The sequence below is a fragment of the Apostichopus japonicus genome, chromosome 19 (genome assembly GCF_037975245.1).
Source record: "Apostichopus japonicus isolate 1M-3 chromosome 19, ASM3797524v1, whole genome shotgun sequence".
Taxonomy (NCBI): domain Eukaryota; kingdom Metazoa; phylum Echinodermata; class Holothuroidea; order Aspidochirotida; family Stichopodidae; genus Apostichopus; species Apostichopus japonicus.
In genome coordinates, this window is record NC_092579.1 from 17,859,295 (window position 1) to 17,874,657 (window position 15,363).

General features: G+C 37.9%; 2 protein-coding genes across 2 annotated transcripts; both read right to left on the reverse strand.

The window, feature by feature from the left end:
* Positions 1-2,974: 2,974 nt before the first annotated feature.
* On the reverse strand, positions 2,975-6,404 carry LOC139959900 (uncharacterized). Its single transcript, XM_071957822.1, has 3 exons — positions 5,230-6,404; positions 4,589-4,792; positions 2,975-3,605 (listed from the first exon to the last, which is right to left on the reverse strand). Exons 1-3 carry the CDS (start codon positions 5,649-5,651, stop codon positions 3,494-3,496), a joined length of 738 nt encoding a protein of 245 aa, XP_071813923.1. The 5' UTR covers positions 5,652-6,404; the 3' UTR covers positions 2,975-3,493.
* A 1,368-nt stretch (positions 6,405-7,772) lies between these two features.
* LOC139960307 (uncharacterized) lies at positions 7,773-13,586 on the reverse strand. Its single transcript, XM_071958592.1, has 3 exons — positions 13,027-13,586; positions 11,125-11,430; positions 7,773-10,666 (listed from the first exon to the last, which is right to left on the reverse strand). Exons 1-3 carry the CDS (start codon positions 13,403-13,405, stop codon positions 9,921-9,923), a joined length of 1,431 nt encoding a protein of 476 aa, XP_071814693.1. The 5' UTR covers positions 13,406-13,586; the 3' UTR covers positions 7,773-9,920.
* Positions 13,587-15,363: the final 1,777 nt, after the last annotated feature.

Consider the following 15,363-nt stretch of genomic DNA (forward strand, 5'->3'; position numbering starts at 1 on the left):
CACGGTACATGTGCTGCGAATTTTCACAGGTACCTTGCCAAACAACTGTGAGCTCATCCCCTGTCTAACACCTGTTTGTTAACATTTTTTGGCACGTTGCCAGGGAACTTTTCATGGAGTAAACTTTTTTCGTTCCACTCTAGAATTAACTAGGTCAGTCAGTAAAGGATCGGTAAAGTTATGCGAAATGATATCTTAGACGTTCAAGAAAAGTAGGTAAAATATTCCCGTTACATTTACTGTAGGTAAGTAAAACACACCTCAAGCCAACTGACTCCTCCGCATGCACACCCCATGAAACACGAGGCACAGTCCATACCATACACGCATAGCACGATATCAAGGCCCCTTGCTATGGCCATCTTTATGAAAGTTACCCTTGTAATCACATGTTTTAGGCCACTTGGCATGATTAACTCAATGCTAAATATTGTTTCCATGTTCTTGTAGAAAACGTAAACTCCGCAAAATACTATTAGTTGTGATTTTGTAGTTAATAAAGTGCCGGTCGGAAAAGTCACTCAGGCAGATCGTGGCGGTCGGTAATTCAGCGTGCTGGTCGGGCCCGACCGGCGCCGACCGGCAGCGGCAGAACCCTGAGACTGTCCAAGTTACACAGGTCTCCTAATTGTCTTCCTACCCAACCCGGTTCCCGTTCATTCTCTTCTGCCGACCACATCGATCGTTGTTGCAGGCTTAAAATTCAAAAATTTAAATTATGCCCTTCTTTTGGTTTTAATAGAATAGGTATCAGAAATGTTCAAGCTTTCACTTTAAAGTTAGGGAATGTTGGCTAATGAAAGAGAATGTTTGATTTGATGATAGACAAATTTACTTTACATGTTTTATGAATTCAACCTTTAATTTCAAAAACTAAACTGATTCATGACGATATGGGGGGGGGGGGGGGGGAACAATCACGTGCTAACTTAACAACAAAAATCAGTACAGATCACACAAGCGCCACCAGCACCTATCTTTAAAGAACAATAATGACCCCAAAATGTTAGTAATCTAAACTTGCGTTAATAAGTTTCCAATTTTTTTTTTTGAGGGGGGGGGGGGGGTTGCTTAAATTTCACCCTCCATTGACATGCAGTATTCGCAGGCATCATGGGGAGTGTTATATTAAGCAATAAAATGTCTCGGTGAGGGACAGCAATAGTATAGTGGCGGTTAATACCTTTTATTCAAGAAGGGCCATTACTTGACTATAAGCTCTAACCAACTTAAGAAACAATACACTGTTGACATCAATGTAATACGCAACCGGGTTACATGCTGTATAACCTAAACAATCGCATTTACTTGTGACCCTTTTTGGTTAACAAAAGAATGAACCCGTGCTTGTACCGCTGCAGCCTAACAGATAACGTCTGTATCATATTAGGGGCAATATTTCTTTCGATATAAAACAGTGTTTTATCATTTTATTTGTCTGTTGTTTGTCTGTCAAGTGCATGAAGCAATGTCCGATACCAAACCTTAGTCAAGTAATCTGGAACTCTGATATCTTCAGTCAAGTTTCAAGATGAATATCAATAGGTCGTAGCCTATATCGGAAGATTATAACAGTCTTTTCTAACGTTACCGTACCTTACAAGAATATTCTAAGAAATACCTCAAAGGCTTATGACATCTTTTCTAGGCTCGAAATTCGGATATTTTTTATCTTAATGTTGACATTTATCTCAACAAATATTCGTTTAATATGTAATAATAACATAATATATCGGACTTTGGACGGATTAGGAGTGTAAAAATGGAACACATGACGTTTGAGCTAGGAGCATGGGTTATGAGAAATTCGGGCAAAGGTCCCACCGCCTGTGCAGTCGTGGGGGGGGGGGGGGGTGCTGCCTTGTTTAGAGCATAAATAAGTTTTTATTTTATTTTTTATAAGTGCCACTCAACGGAAAGTTCTGTTCATAATTATTAATAAATTAATATTTCCCCGACTGATTAAGGTAGGGCCTGAACCTCTATGGAAGGGTCAGATGAGAACGAAGGATTTGATAATGGACTGGGTGTTGCCCTTGGGCTCATTGAAGCCGTCTCCTGTGTAGGTGATTAGTAAATAAATTTAGACGTAAAGTTGTAATTCTGGTGGATTTCGTTGGCCTGCAGGCTGGCTAATCGTATGTGGTTTTGTAAGATCGACTGAACGGTTGAATGGTACGAGCGGGGTGGGTGGGGGGGGGGGACGTGGAGATGTTTGTTGCTGAGGTTTCGGATATATTAAGTTCGTAGTGCCGTTTTGGCATTCTCCGCTAGGCGGGGCACGTAAAAGGTCATCATAATTAATGTTTACTTTCATGAAATGATGAAATGATTTATATCCTTTTAGATTTTATTTTCTTTAGTTTTGAAGAAAGCTTACCGATGTTGTTTTACTCAACTTGTTTTTTGTTTCTTTGACGCAGGCTTACCGATGTTGTTTTACTTAACTGGTGATATTTGTCTTCTTGGCAAAAGGTCGAAAGAATGGGGGAGGGGGGGGGAGGGAGAGGAAGGGTTGGTGCAGGATGACTAAACACATTTTGTTAGAGCATCATTGAAGTGAAAAGTGGATGCTAGCGGTGATTGTTCTATGTATGCCTTGTATTAATTACTTTTCCAGCTGTTGGGGGGGCATGAAGTATAATTAGTCCAATTAACATTTTGGGAAAGGATTTCGGTGGGTGATTAATGATTAAAGACGGGGCTATTTCGATGTTTGTGTCTGCAAAATGAATGGATTTTAAATTATGATAACATAAGTTATAGTAACACTTAGTACTGCATAGAATTAATAGTATTTGGAATACTTTGAGTTAATTGCTACAGTTTGACGTACATAATTCTTTTCCCCAATATCAACGATGTTTACCGATATTAATATCTTCAAAATATAACAAGAATATGGACCAAAGTTTCTAGCGAGGGGAACTCTAAAGTGATACAAATACACAGAATGTAGAATCAGTTTTGAGTAGTTAGTAAAAAATACATTTATTGCTCTGTTATTTCAACATACACTGTTTTTTCCTCTGCATTTTTACGTTTACCATATTAACGATATTGCAGTTGTGCCGAAAACATTTGTATGCCCCTTGAAATTGTTTCCCTTATAATACGCACCCACCTATACTCTCCCAGCATCCCCATTTCTTAAGTTATTTATTTAAAAAAAACCGTGGTCATTTGGGAACATGAGCTAACGGGATGTTCCTTTCGGCAAATTTAGGTATCTTCCAATATCTTCCTACAGTTTCCCGTTCAGTAAAGTGTGCGCAAGTACAAGACAGGTGTTGCTGTTGATATTGGAAAACGGCATTTTATATTTAATAATAATACTTTCAAACAAATAGTTAATTTGTTACTTTGATATATATGTTTTTCAATATTTTCCTCGGGTAATGTCTTTTTTTTGTTGCATTGTTTCGCTCAAGTTTGCAGCAGGTTTTCAAGTCACAAAAAGAATTTCTGTCGGCGCTTCTATGATGACAACCAATCACAGGACGCTCCCCATATTTATAGTGACGTCATTATAAGATGGCGGCTCCTCTTCTTGTATTACGGGAATTCTCACTGCATCATCATATACCGGTGGTGCGTCTACTTCTCTGTAATGGTAAAACAAAACAGAATTATGTCATTTTGGTCGATGAGTTTTGCTGTTCTGTAGTATAGACATGAGGAAAATCGGGGACTGGGGAGGTGGGGGGGGGGGGGAGGGTGAAGTGAACGACAGCTTGCCCTGGTCTATATCTTGTCGAGGAGGTAGTAAGTAAACTCCCGAAGAATCTTGAGTGAGAACAACAGACTTGAAAAACGAGAGGAAAATACATTGTTCGTTTCAACAGAAATATTAAAGATGTACAATATTAGACAAACAGTGAATTCGTTTCCAAACAGCGTTAGGCCCGGAAAGTATCTACAAAGTACTTTTGCTCTTGTGAAATTTCTTCATTTTGTAAATTCAACAAAGAAATTTCAACAACATCTCGTCGAAATTTGACAACATGTAATCGAAACAACGCCATGGAGTATACGTGTTTTAGCAAGTTTGTAACATTTAAATGGTTCAATATTAAGAAGACGGATGTAACAGCCAATCAAGACGAGATATTAAGTAATGCCGAATCTCGGTCTATTATTTCCTGCAAACACGTTGACGAATCTCAAGGACACATTATCTTTATTCTTTCATTGACCGTCAAATTGCGTTGGCGCGTTCTCATTGCCTCTACGCGTTCAATCCCACGACTTCCTATATGATGCGTTAACGAGCGCACGCTATTACAGCATTGGAAAGTTTCCCTGAACGCATTGTAAATGGACTACATGACATTTTGGCTTGTCGTAGATGTCGAAAACAAACCCGTTTAGGCAAATGTATTATCTTCTTCTATGGTATTCATGGTGGAAGCATGGAGGTATACAACATAGCATTTCTCTAGAGGTAGCCTATTAATCGAGTTACAGCGCGTTAACGTAGATGCATCAAAACTGATTCCAAGAGAGATGAAGCCAACTATAGGAGCATGTATACTATAGATCATAAGTTAATACCACTCCCTGACTACAGTAATATTCCATTACTTACCTTACGTTATTTGTACTGTCAAATCCATGCCAAATGTATAGAGAAATTGTCCCATCTTCAAACGTGCAAACTTTACCATTTTGATATTGGCGCTCGGTCGATATTCGCCTCACTAATCGTAGGATCTTACCCAAGATGCGAAGCTGTGTAACGTTTAAATCTAGCGTTTCTACTTCCATATCTGGTATGGCACAAGCGGTCAACCTATAAGCAAGTAGATGATATGGAGAAAATTAATTGCATACTTAGCAAATGTATAATTACTATTCTACTATTATTACTATTATTTCTTTGGAAGGTGAGGGAAGGGGAAGGGGGGGGGGGTGGTTTTGAGCCCATTCAATGTTTCCATAATTCCATGAGTTAGAAGAGAATCGACACAAGTTTTGTAAATTTGGGTAATATCTTAAATCAGTTAATTAGAAAAATACCCGTGTCCTATAATTTGTGAAGTCTTTGTACACATGAATATGCATAGAACTGATGGTAAGGGGTAGTCTGTAGTAAAGAAGGGGGAACTTCCCCATGTGTTACAGCCTGGCAACACACCTGTCGTGAGTAAACATGCATAATAACTCAAAATAAATGATTGGAAATTTCGCGAATTTTCTTTTTTTATTTATTCATGTGTATATACTTACAGTGCTGGATCTACGTCATCATCTGGAGACAATTCGCAGGTCAAGTGTCCATCCTCATGAATATTTATAATGACTGCGTTACCCGTACGTTTGGAGACGGACAGATAATCCCGAACGGTCTCGACGTTAACTTCTAATGAAATGGTGATATCCTGGCCATTATAGTAAACGGATGATTGCCGCTGCCTCCTCTCATCTAGAAACCGCTCCCTGTGCCTCAGTCCTCTCATACTACTGTGAGCGAGTAACATGAAAGCCCCACAGGATATGAACGTCAAACCGGAGTAAGTAAAATTGGTAACAAGCTGCTTGGTTTCGGCAGCACCGATACATATAATGGCCAAACCGGTGATGATAAAGTAAATACCAAAATATTGCACACATCGCAACTTTTCATGACCCATTGTGGTTGATATACACATCAGAGAAAAAGATGTCTTACCGGGATGATTGATGATAGACAGTAGGGGACTTATAATTAACAGCTAAATTTGTCTGTTACAATAGAACCGAGTTACATCCTAATCAACATGATATCACTTGGGATATTCATATACCTCCTTAGCCGTTCTACAGAGATAATCACAAACAAATTGTTTTACCTCAAGAAAGAGTATACCATCAAGATGTTACTGCCATGTTCCAACACGGTCCAGTTATAGTAGTTGAACGATAAGGCTTTGACAAAACTTTATAGCACCATTATACTTCACTTGAACTAAGAGTGGAGAAAATTCCGCAAGAAAACACTGGAGGATTAGCAAACATTTAAAGAAGATTCACTTCAAGTTTGAAGAAAACTTCATAACGTCGCGGAGCGAATTATGCATATATATTTGAAAATATTAACTTATCCAAACTTCACAAAGACATCGAGAATTATGTTGTGTTCAGTTATGCGACATCGAGGAGGTATAGGCCGTTGTGGACAAAAGCCAGAAGGATTAAGTTTCAATCATTGCGAGTGTACGATTGATAAGAAATAAGTTTTCCCCATTTGGGTATGGTCTCTCTAAATATCGGCTCCTTTTCAAATACTAAAATAAATCAGGTTCGCCGTTTTTCTTCCAAAATTTCAATCGTATTGCATTTTGCAATGAGATTCGAATCTTTTGCAACTGTCACGGTTTATATCGTTACATAGTCAACTGCATGGCATGGTATTTGTATAGTGGTTAAAAAAATAACCTTGTACCAATCGACACGAGCTGATTAGCACCTGTACTTCAGACTATACTCTTGTTTGATTTGCTGATTAACAGAGTGATTAGCATTGCATACGAAGGAAAGAAATTGGTAAAGTTCAGCTGTCCGATAAAACCATTGCATAAACGAAACAACAACAAGCCAACAACAAAAATGGGGAAGTTAATTAAAGCTCCTTTCATAACAGGGAGTTGATGAAGTGTTTGTTTCTATGAAGAACAGCTATATAGTTGTACGCTTGATTTGATATTTGGAAAGTTGAAATGAGCCCTCAGTAAAATATCGACAATTATTAATGATCATTATACACAATTGAAAATGCATTATTTTTACATTCTGCATTATTTTTTTTTCTGTGGTTCTAAAACAATGGTTGCTAAGTTTCCTTGTTGTTTTTTGTTTTACTTGGGTTACTTAGTTTACCGATTGCTTTGGTGTCTGGCAACCTCATCGATGAATGGGTTACCAAGTTTCGACATCAAATGACGTAACTATAAATAGTACGCTCACGCTTCTTTGCCCATTCATGACTTTTACGAATACCAACTTTCAGCGGTACTACTGCTAGATCAGTATATGATACGACACTGATCAAAGTCATGCCACAAATGGTGACGTCGTTAGTCAGGGTTTTCAGGTTTCGCTGAAAGATCCACTTTTTTAAGTTTTATTGTCAACTGGAACAAATAGGTGTCTTCCAGATAAAAAAGTGCGAAGTAGTATACAACTGACCGAGATTCTTCTTTATGGAGGAATGCCTATAAAGCATGGGCGTCAATCCAGGGGGGGGGGGACACGTCCCCCCACATTTCGATGGGTGGGGAAAACAATATCAAATGTCCCCCCACACATTTGGAAAAAGAGTAGTGTCTATTTGGTTAGGGCTTACACATCTCAGGATTCATATCATCGAATATCACTCAATGTTGCTGAATGGAGAATTCCACCTGGATCTCGTGAGTTGGTACCTTGAGCTCTCCGACAATCTTAAGCTTAGTCTGTCTTCGAGTGTAAATCCAGTATAAATTGTCCTAGTGGGACTAGGACAGTATGTATACTGAATATGGGATATTTGCGACAGTTTGTACTGCTACACCGGCTTCACCTATAAGTAACGTCAGATAGAGGAAAAGCGTATATTTAAAATATCACTATTGCTTACTTCAGGGAGGGATAAGAGAAGATCACGGGTATAAAAGAAGACTTTAAATTGATTGGATGGGGACTTGTTAAGGAGGCCAAAAATAATGTCAAGATGTCCAGAGTGATTTCACGTAAAAGAAAGCAGTATAGTGCTGAGATTCGAAGCATTGAAAAACTGATAAAGACAGCCCAAATTTCAAGTTGCATTTTATTCAAGTGAGATTTGTTATTCATTAAACAGGGTGTTGTTCTTTATTATTCTCTGCCACAGTACCAGTTTTTATTTACAAATAGAAAATGAGTTTCAACTTTTTGCTAGTTTTTCCGTGTCAGAATTTCAGAAACCAAATCCTGCCCTGTCCTTAGTCAAACAGCCAGATAGGCGCAATCCTATCCGCAGGTTTAGGAAAATTAAAAAAGATAACAAACATGAGAAGATTCCATGACTTTCATTACAGCCGATTTAGTAGAGCAGAGAGAACTATTGTAGAGGATTTCAGCCATTTTATCATAATTTGATAAAAATGATTTCACCTGTAATTCAGATTGCTTCAATAACAAATATTCATAGCAATTGTTGTGTAGAAAAGTGTCAAAATGAAATTTAAGTATATTACGAAAGTGATTCCGTTTCCACATGCAACTTCAGCAGTTCACGTTTGGCTTCCGGCACTAAGTAAAACATCAATGTAACACGGATACACTTAACTGACCCTTATATGAAAGTCTCACTTTCGAAGTTCGGCATATTGCGTTTGGCCGGAAAGCGTTGAAACGGCTGGCTACGCTGTACAAGCATTGTCGTAAAATTCAGTAAAAAAAAAATAAAAGTTGAATAGCCCATTTTCTTTCAATCCATAACCCTACTTCCTCAACTTCTGCAGGGTTTGGTTATTTCAACTCTCTGGTGTTCATGGTACGTGCGATATTATGACTATATTGGAGACTATACTAAAAAAATTATACAAAAAAAAAATACTTTTCGATTATTCTGTTATGTTTTTTATGTGTATTTTATAATTTGCGTTAAACCAACGATGTGCACGCCTATATCATTACAAGTACACGGTAATAAAAACAACAGCAATAAAAATAGTGAAAGTTGTAAATTTAGCTGTCCTGAAACAATATACGGGGCAATTTCGAACCATTTCCCGTCTAAATGACTGCATTGTAAGCTATGGAGCATTGGATACGTGATGTGCCATTGTATAATTGTAATAAGATTGGGAAGAGCAGTATAGTATCCTTTGCGATTAAAAAGATTTCTTTAATCAAGTGGAGATTTCGACCACTAACTATATAGCCTATACGTTAGTATACACTCTGTTACTTTTCAACAGCATAAAATAACCAAAGTTAAGAACTACGCACCCATTTTCTTGCATATTTTACTGCAGCCTAACCAGTGCAAATAAACCCCGATATATAGTTACTTCGCAAATTGTTACCAAAGAACTTTTCTTGTAATGTTTTAACAACCGATTTACACAAAAATGCATGAAACTGGGTTTGATGGGATTACACATATCCTCAGTTCTTACTGTAATCTATAATAGCACATGCATACCGATTAATAGCACGATCCAGTTTACACTGTGGTACAAAACTTGTATGTACTTGTGTATGTATGTATGTATGTATGTATGTATGTATGTATGTATGTATGTATGTATGTATGTATGTATGTATGTATGTATGTATGTATGTATGTATGTATGTATGTATGTATGTATGTATGTATGTATGTATGTGTGTATGTATGTGTGTATGTATGTATGTATGTATGTATGTATGTATGTATGTATGTATGTATGTATGTATGTATGTGTGTATGTATGTATGTATGCGTGTATGTGTGTGTGTGTGTGTGTGTGTGTGTGTGTATGTATGTATGTATGTATGTATGTATGTATGTATGTATGTATGTATGTATGTATGTATGTATGTATGTATGTATGTATGTATGTATGTATGTATGTATGTATGTATGTATGTATTTTAGATCCCCCTGAAAGCAGGAACTCACGAAGAAGCCATCATTGGCTTATCAAAGCCGCAAGCTGACAGAAATCAGTCTCTTAGATTCATATTTAACAACCATGATTATGAATTGTTAATTGTCAACAACTCTGTAACTGGACGACATACATTAATCTTGAATTTGACTCGAACTCGGGACCTTATGACTGAAAGGCACCGGCGTTAGCCACTTAGCTAACACTTCTTTAAGACTAAACTTAAAACTTTTTATAGTATAGTTTCTGTGTTCTCTGTGTGTAACGGGTAGGTTTTACAGTGCAAGCTACAAAATAACAACTTATCACAAAGCAAACTCAATACTAATAACATGTGTCTTCTACAGAGGTACCATTGCATGTACTGAACGTAATATTTTGTTCACCAAATTTGAATCCCACGTAGAGGCCAGAAACTGAGAACAGGATAGATGTCAAGAGAAGGCTGGATTCTCTGAGCAAATACTCTGCATCCTGAAACAACTCTTTTCTGAGAAGCTTTGATTTGCCTGATTTCATAATCAAAACATTTCCAACAAAGTTCTCCCAGATATAACGAACTTTGAGTCCACCCATTGCTATAGTACATAGTAAAAGTGCGACTCCAATCTCTGACCAAGCACAAATTGTCAGATGGTTTTCAATCAACTGGCTTTGCTTGTCAAGACAATTACTCACATTGAAGGCGTAATCTACAGTTAGGGTAGCAACCACGGCAATAACTAATACAGGGAAAGTTAAGGCCAAATACAGGGTACAGAGTTGTTGATAACATGAAAAATCTGCAGCGGCATTTAATATCATTGCTCTAAATCTCTGTAAGTCATCCCCGAATTCTTTGATGTAGGAGAGCAGCAAATTGAACTGACATTGGAAAGAATGTCTAACGAAGTAGATGAGGTACATGAACAAACCCCAGTTGATCATGAAGACGGCACCGACCAGTGACTGTGATACGCTGTAAACACTGACGTCACAGGTACTGATGCAGAGGAATATTACCAATCGATACAGTGCTATGAGGAGAGGACATCCCACACAGATCAAAAGAAACGGTGCCCCAGGTAAACCTTGAAAAGAGACGGAGAGAATAACTGGTTTGATGAATATCAATTCCGAGAAAATGAAACCTACAAACTTTAATACACATTTGCATAGACAAGTTAATTGCCATTGCCGATCAAAACAACTGTCTTTAGTTAGTATTGGAATGTGCATAAGGGTATATTGGAAACATGAATTAATACAAAGATTCGATATCCTAAATTGCAGGTATGTTATCCGAGAGTAAAGTTGGGGGAGGGGGGGGGGGGCCTTTTCTAGGATAATAAAAATAGAGTTAGTAAAAATGTGACACGTTTCTTGCCAAAGATTGTACGTCATATTTATTTAATATCTACAAATTATACAGTTGCAAAGGCCTGATAGGTGGCACTGGTTTATTGGAACTGTGACATTGAAATGACGATACGACTATAGGATGTATTCATCCGTTTTCTAATGAAGGGATTATCATCAGTATACTGACCTCTGCTTGGCATGTCCAAGAACTGAGCTCTCTTGATCAAGTATCTTACATTTAGGGTAGTTGCCCAACAAAGTCTTGGAGTGGCGGCCTTGAAGAGACTACGGATCTTGGAGCATAGGACGAAGATGTAATGAGTCGACAATAATACCAGCATGCAAAGTTTGACAAGAAGACGCAGGATTTGGTCTGGTTTTCCAAATAACTGTGGAACGAAGCTTCCGCCATAAAAAAGGAAAATTGCTATAGTAACAATCAACCAACCCATCGAGATCACGCCATCCCACCTTCGAATCCATCTACTCATCCCTGTAATATAACAACAAAAAAGATAATGAAACGAAAGAACAGAAAGTGAAAAAATTAACGCTACGTAATCAAATGACCCGTCTTTAACATATTTCTCATCTCATATGTGAGACACGTTTTGTATTCAAAAGCTTGATAATTAAGGCTACTAGTAGTTGTTTACTAGCATATAATCATCTTTTGATTCAATACCATTAGTTTTCCTCCATTACTTAATTTGTATTAATTTAAATTAACAAGATTGTGTTTCAATATGTTCATAAATAATATCTTTATGTTAAAAGCAATTGTTACAAAGTACTTGTGAGCACCACCTGGCCGATTATAACCAGCATTTTGTAAAAAAAAAATTATAATGCAAAGTTATAATATGGCATATTATGTATCGTAATTCAAATGATAAATTATGATACTTATACTATAGCAAACTTAGAAACGTAATCAGATCTTTTAATGTGAAATCGAATTTTAAGTATGATTGTCCCATTCAGATTTTGATCGTAATGAGCATGGTCATCATCAGCGTGCCCTCAATTATGAAAGTTCAATCATTATCAATGGCGAATCGATACTGGCAGGCTACGTATTCAAACGGTGCAGGCATTGAATAACATGGAGAAACTAAACCCGACTGCGTCTCGGACACAGCAGGTAAGCCGTGAGACCTATCTGCCCCTTCTCAGTTTAAAGGGTGTGAAGACTCGCGCAAAAAGAAACGTCTGATGCCGGTAAGCTGACCTAGTTTCGAATGAGGTGTAACAGAAGTGTTAGACACCACCATCGATCCCAAAAAATACACACACAGCTTGCTACCGTCGGTAATTAGACACTAGTGTACAGTCAATACATACAGTTACGGTCAATACCCAAAAGACAGTGTACATAGCAACATCTAAGGTCTAGATAAAAGATAACAAGGTATCACGTTTCATTACTGTCTGCAATTTGTAGCGACAAGAAGAAAACTTCACTTGCAAGCAACGGAATGTTAACTTTTTCAGAGCGCGGCACGCGGTTTGGGGCGAGTCTTTAATGCCTTTAATCGTATTATGAAATATTTTACGTTTAACAATATCGTCCCCTTCTAAAACATAAAACACTCTTCCTGCATGTCTGGGAACAGGATCAGGTACTCCTTAAACGTTTTATTACATCATCATAACCAACATTAATCCGATATATGCACTGAAAGGATGTTATAGATGATACAGATTGGAAATAAAAAGAGGCCTTTCATACAGTAATATACAAACTGTAAGTTTATATGTAACACCATTCAGTAGGGATATATGGCCGTCGACACAGGTATACATTATGTAAAAAAGATTCGAAACCATCTATGACTGACAATACAAATTTAAAAAAAAAGTCCACCCCTCTCCCCCGTAACAAAAGAGTAGCCAAAGTAAGTTAGTGAATCTGGTTAAGAATATAACCCATAAAAAACATCAAATAATTATGTTCTCATTGTTAAATTAAAAAAAAAAGTTTTTTATTTGCACCTACGGTACTTTCAAACTGACATTTGTATACGTCAATTGTATATAACACAATGCATTTATTGGGAAACCAAACTGATAGAAACTGATAACATACCAAGATCTCCTTCAGTGTATTTGACAGGATCCCGGTAGCAAGTCCACCATAGCGTCTGACATACGTCACAACTCTCCCCGTCTTGTTCCTGCATGAAATGATTCATCTCATCACTGCCACTCTCGGCTGCAGAACTGCTGGATTCATACGCCAAGATGTAGAAGTCCAGAGGAGTGTCCATTCCGTGCATTCGTTTCGCTGCATGCCTGGCACTCGTCATTTTACCAACGTGACAAGAGAGACATTTCCTCTCTGTCACCACAGATCGGTGATAGAACAGAGCCAAAGCCCTCATCAAAATCCAAAACATCACTGGCCATGATTTTTTCGATCTTTTCTTGATAAGGCCTGATGATCGTATTTTTCCAATATCGTCCATCACTACGACTTCTATAAATAAGGTCACTCACTATATATTCTTGTTTATAAGCTACTTAACGCTACTATTACAAAAAATCTACACACGGATAAGGTGGGAGGCTACTTCTTGTCTCGTCGGATGCTACAAACGTATCATTGAGACGCAAAGCAGCAAAGCCTTAGCACGATGCATGACCAATGTTAACATGTGAAACTCAATCAGGTGTAATATTTCAAAGAGATGATTCTGAAAGTGATTGATACAGAAACCCATTTTGGCCAACCAGGAAGCTAATAAGTCATCAAATAATCAAGAGAAATAAATTTGACGGCTCTTTTAGGGGCCATCAAATAATCAAGAGAAATAAATGTGACGGCTCTTTTAAGGGCCATCAAATAATCAAGAGAAATAAATTTGACGGCTCTTTTAAGGGCCATCAAATAATCAAGAGAAATAAATTTGACGGCTTTTATAAGGGCCATCAAATAATCAAGAGAAATAAATTTGTCTAAATTTGCTAATATGTCAGCTTCCTTATTGTTTCATCGAAAGTCTTTTGCGCAATGTTTAGCAAGTTAATGCAGTGTTACAATTGTTTCAACCTTTCTTAAGGCAAACAGAAAGAAACACAGTATACCGGGAACGGGGTACTAAATAAGTTTGTAAAACAGATGGCGCTATTTGTAAATGAATAAATATGACTTCGATGGAGTAGCATCATCTTTCTTGATCACACTTTCACTTGTACTAAAGGCCGAAGTCAACAAAAAGTCAACTAATTATAAACTTTAAAATAATTTGTTGAATGAATTTATTACCCGGGAAACCTTAATTAATAGGGATTGAAATGACAATACCAGGCACCGACACCCATTTCCATGGATGTTGCCATCTAAAGCCATGCAGGGAGTTCTCTAATCTTACTAAATTAAGCAAATCGTAATGGTCTTGAGACCTCCACCTAAGACTACAGGGTTGTAAAGTGGTGGAACGAATTTCTTGTGTTGGATTTATGTCTCTCTCTCTCTCCACAAAATTGGATTCCAAATGGTCGCCTGAAGCATGGGGTAGGAAGCTTCCAAAAGGTGGGGAGGGGGCACAACATCAGAGGGGCATTTTCTCATTCGACAACCACCACTCGTTATGCTATAAACCGATACACACCGGCCTCATCACTGAAATATATATGATGTGTTAGTATGCTATCAATACTTTTATGGTGCACGTGAATAATTAAAATAAAATTTTAAAATGAACAATGGCTTAAGATATCCAAAAGACAGTTCTTCATCAAAGGGGCACATTTTGTTTGCCAGTAGGGCACATTTGCTATTTCGGAAAAAAAGGCGGGGGTGGGGGGCGTGCCCTCAGCCCCCGGCTCCTACGCTCCTGGCCTGAAGTGTTGAGATCATATGCAATGGTGAGTGTGGGCAGACGAGAGGGTCGGCTACTACCACTCTGAGTAAAGGAATTTCATGGTTTCATGAATGAGACAACAGTTAAGCACATATCAGCATATATACTTTTACAACATGACTCAGTTTCACCAACAGTCAGCTGGCAATCTTTAAGAACTGTATTGTCTTTTTAAATTCCACTCATTATTATTATTTGTCAGAAATTTTTAACGCATACTAATATATTTATGCAGCAAGCTTGCAAGTATTGTTTCTGCATATATTCAGGCTAATGTGTTATGTCTGCCCGGACATAGTTACCAATAATTATATCCGGCCGGATAAAATAATCTTCATTTCCAGACATTACGGTAAATTTTATGCCCTATCATACCGCAGGAAATACTGTCCTCCCGGATTTGTTTATAACTGGATGTATTGGAGTGGAGTGATGGGTGTTGGGGAGGGGGGTAGCGAACCCACCCTAGGTGAACGTTTGCGCTTTTTTTCGAATAAAATCTTTCAAACCAGTGAACTGACCACTTTATTCGAGGGCGTTTTTGGCTCAGGCGTCGGACT